Genomic DNA, 1,856 nt, shown 5'->3' with positions numbered 1-1,856 from the left:
AATGACCAAGAAAAAAGTGTCTAAAATCGTTTTCTATATATGGGTTTGAAAGGGACATCAATTGTGAAGACTGATTAGATACTAAGGTTAAGAATAAAAATCAATAACTATTTAACACCAATAAGGACACTGAAATGAATAATCGAGATAGAAAATGAACTCATAATAACTGAAATAAACAAAAGAAATGAAATAATTAGCATGATTTAAATAAACCAAGGCCATATGATACAAAGCTCTAGATAAACAGTAGGAACTGTAAATCCATAGCCACATGAACACTCAAATAGAAGAACAAATCCACATTTTACTAGACAAACCTCGACGCCCAAAGAATAAGCATGACGTAACATATTCGAACCCACATTTCAGACTCATTAGCGAAGCATGAAACAACAAATACATAGTCTAAATTCAATAACGAAATCCAGAACACATCCACGTCTTACTAGACAAAACCCGACGTCCATGAAGTAGACGCCCGCTCTCGCTTCCCTTCAGCCGCCTCAGGGCACATACCCAAGGTCCCCTTCCCCCGCAGAACACCCCGCCGTGGTGCTGAGCGACCTCCTGCGGGCGGCGCTGGTGTGGCGCCTCGGGGGCTTCTACTGCGACTCGGACACGGTCTGCCTGAAGGACACCAGCGCCCTCAGGAACGTGGCCAGCTACGCCCAGCAGTTCATCGGTAAAGTCAGCAACGGCTGCTTCCACTTCAGAATGCATCATCGGTTCCTGGAGACGCTGATGGAGGTCCAGAAAGAGAACTTTCTGGTAAGGAGGGCCGGGACTAGGGTTCCTTCATCATAAACATTATCATCATAATGATGATCATTATTGACTTAATCTCTATCACTATCATCATTATCATCGTTATCCTCATCATCATCACCACCACCACCATCATTATCATTACATCCTCATAATCGTTAATAATCATCCTCATTCTCATCACCTGTAACATTCCACTGCAGGACGTAGGCTCCTCCCAATCCTTTCGTTTTCACGTTCAATTATTCCCCGAATTTGGCCATTTCATCACGCCCCCTTGACATAGGTATGGCCGTTGGTCGCCCTGTGTTAACTATGGCCCAGTCTGTTAACAATAGCCGAAGCTGTAAACTATGACCCTGTCTGTTAACTATGGCCCAGTCTGTTAACTATGGCCCAGTCTGTCCTATCTCCGACATATGTGACCTGTCGACTGCAAAGATTAAAGAAAATTAATCCAGGTACGAACAGCAGTATTCCAATATTAAAGTTGCTTAAAGTCACCCCCATATCAGAAACGACACAGAAAACTTGGTGGCCACTTTTGATTCACTATCAAAATACTTCGCCATTTTTTCGGCGCTTCATTTAAGAATTACAAGTACAAATATGCGGGTATCGTGCTTTTGCCTTTGCACCATCTAATACTATTTCACTTTTCGTAATAAACAAATTAACTAGCTTGCTGTAGGGTAATTATTCTCTGGTACAGAACTTCCTCTTTTTGAATGATCAGTTTTGAATGATCTTTTCAATTTCAGTAGAAAGAGTGGAATTTAAAGATTATTTTACAATTCACGTATTATCACATTTATAAGTTTAGATGCCAGAGTTGATAACACATAAGTATAGATGCCAGAGTTAATCACATTTATAAGTATAGATGCCAGAAATAATCACATTTATTAGTATATATGCCAGAGTTATTGTAATACGTGGATAAAATAGCCCGCGAATCTAAGCAACAGCAAAAACAAACAACCATAACTCAGTCTTCGGAACCATAAGCCCAACGTATGGGGATCTGTGGGTCCTCTGTCGTTCACCAAGACGGCGCGACGATTCTGCGACGAGGACCTGACCAGGCC

General features: G+C 41.5%; 1 protein-coding gene across 1 annotated transcript in view; it reads left to right on the top strand.

Moving 5' to 3' along the window:
• The first annotated feature begins 274 nt into the window (after window positions 1-274).
• LOC138861996 (lactosylceramide 4-alpha-galactosyltransferase-like) overlaps window positions 275-1,856 on the top strand; it is a 2,962-nt gene continuing 1,380 nt past the window's right edge. Inside the window, exons 1-3 of the mRNA XM_070122496.1 lie at window positions 275-346; window positions 502-771; window positions 1,777-1,856. The exon at window positions 1,777-1,856 is cut by the window's right edge and continues 127 nt beyond it. Coding sequence (XP_069978597.1) covers window positions 275-346; window positions 502-771; window positions 1,777-1,856 — 422 coding nt within the window. The remainder of the gene's footprint in view (window positions 347-501; window positions 772-1,776) is intronic.

This window comes from Penaeus vannamei, chromosome 6, assembly GCF_042767895.1.
Source record: "Penaeus vannamei isolate JL-2024 chromosome 6, ASM4276789v1, whole genome shotgun sequence".
Lineage (NCBI taxonomy): Eukaryota > Metazoa > Arthropoda > Malacostraca > Decapoda > Penaeidae > Penaeus > Penaeus vannamei.
Note: the sequence above shows the minus strand (reverse complement) of the source record. Positions and strands in the feature narration are given on the sequence as shown.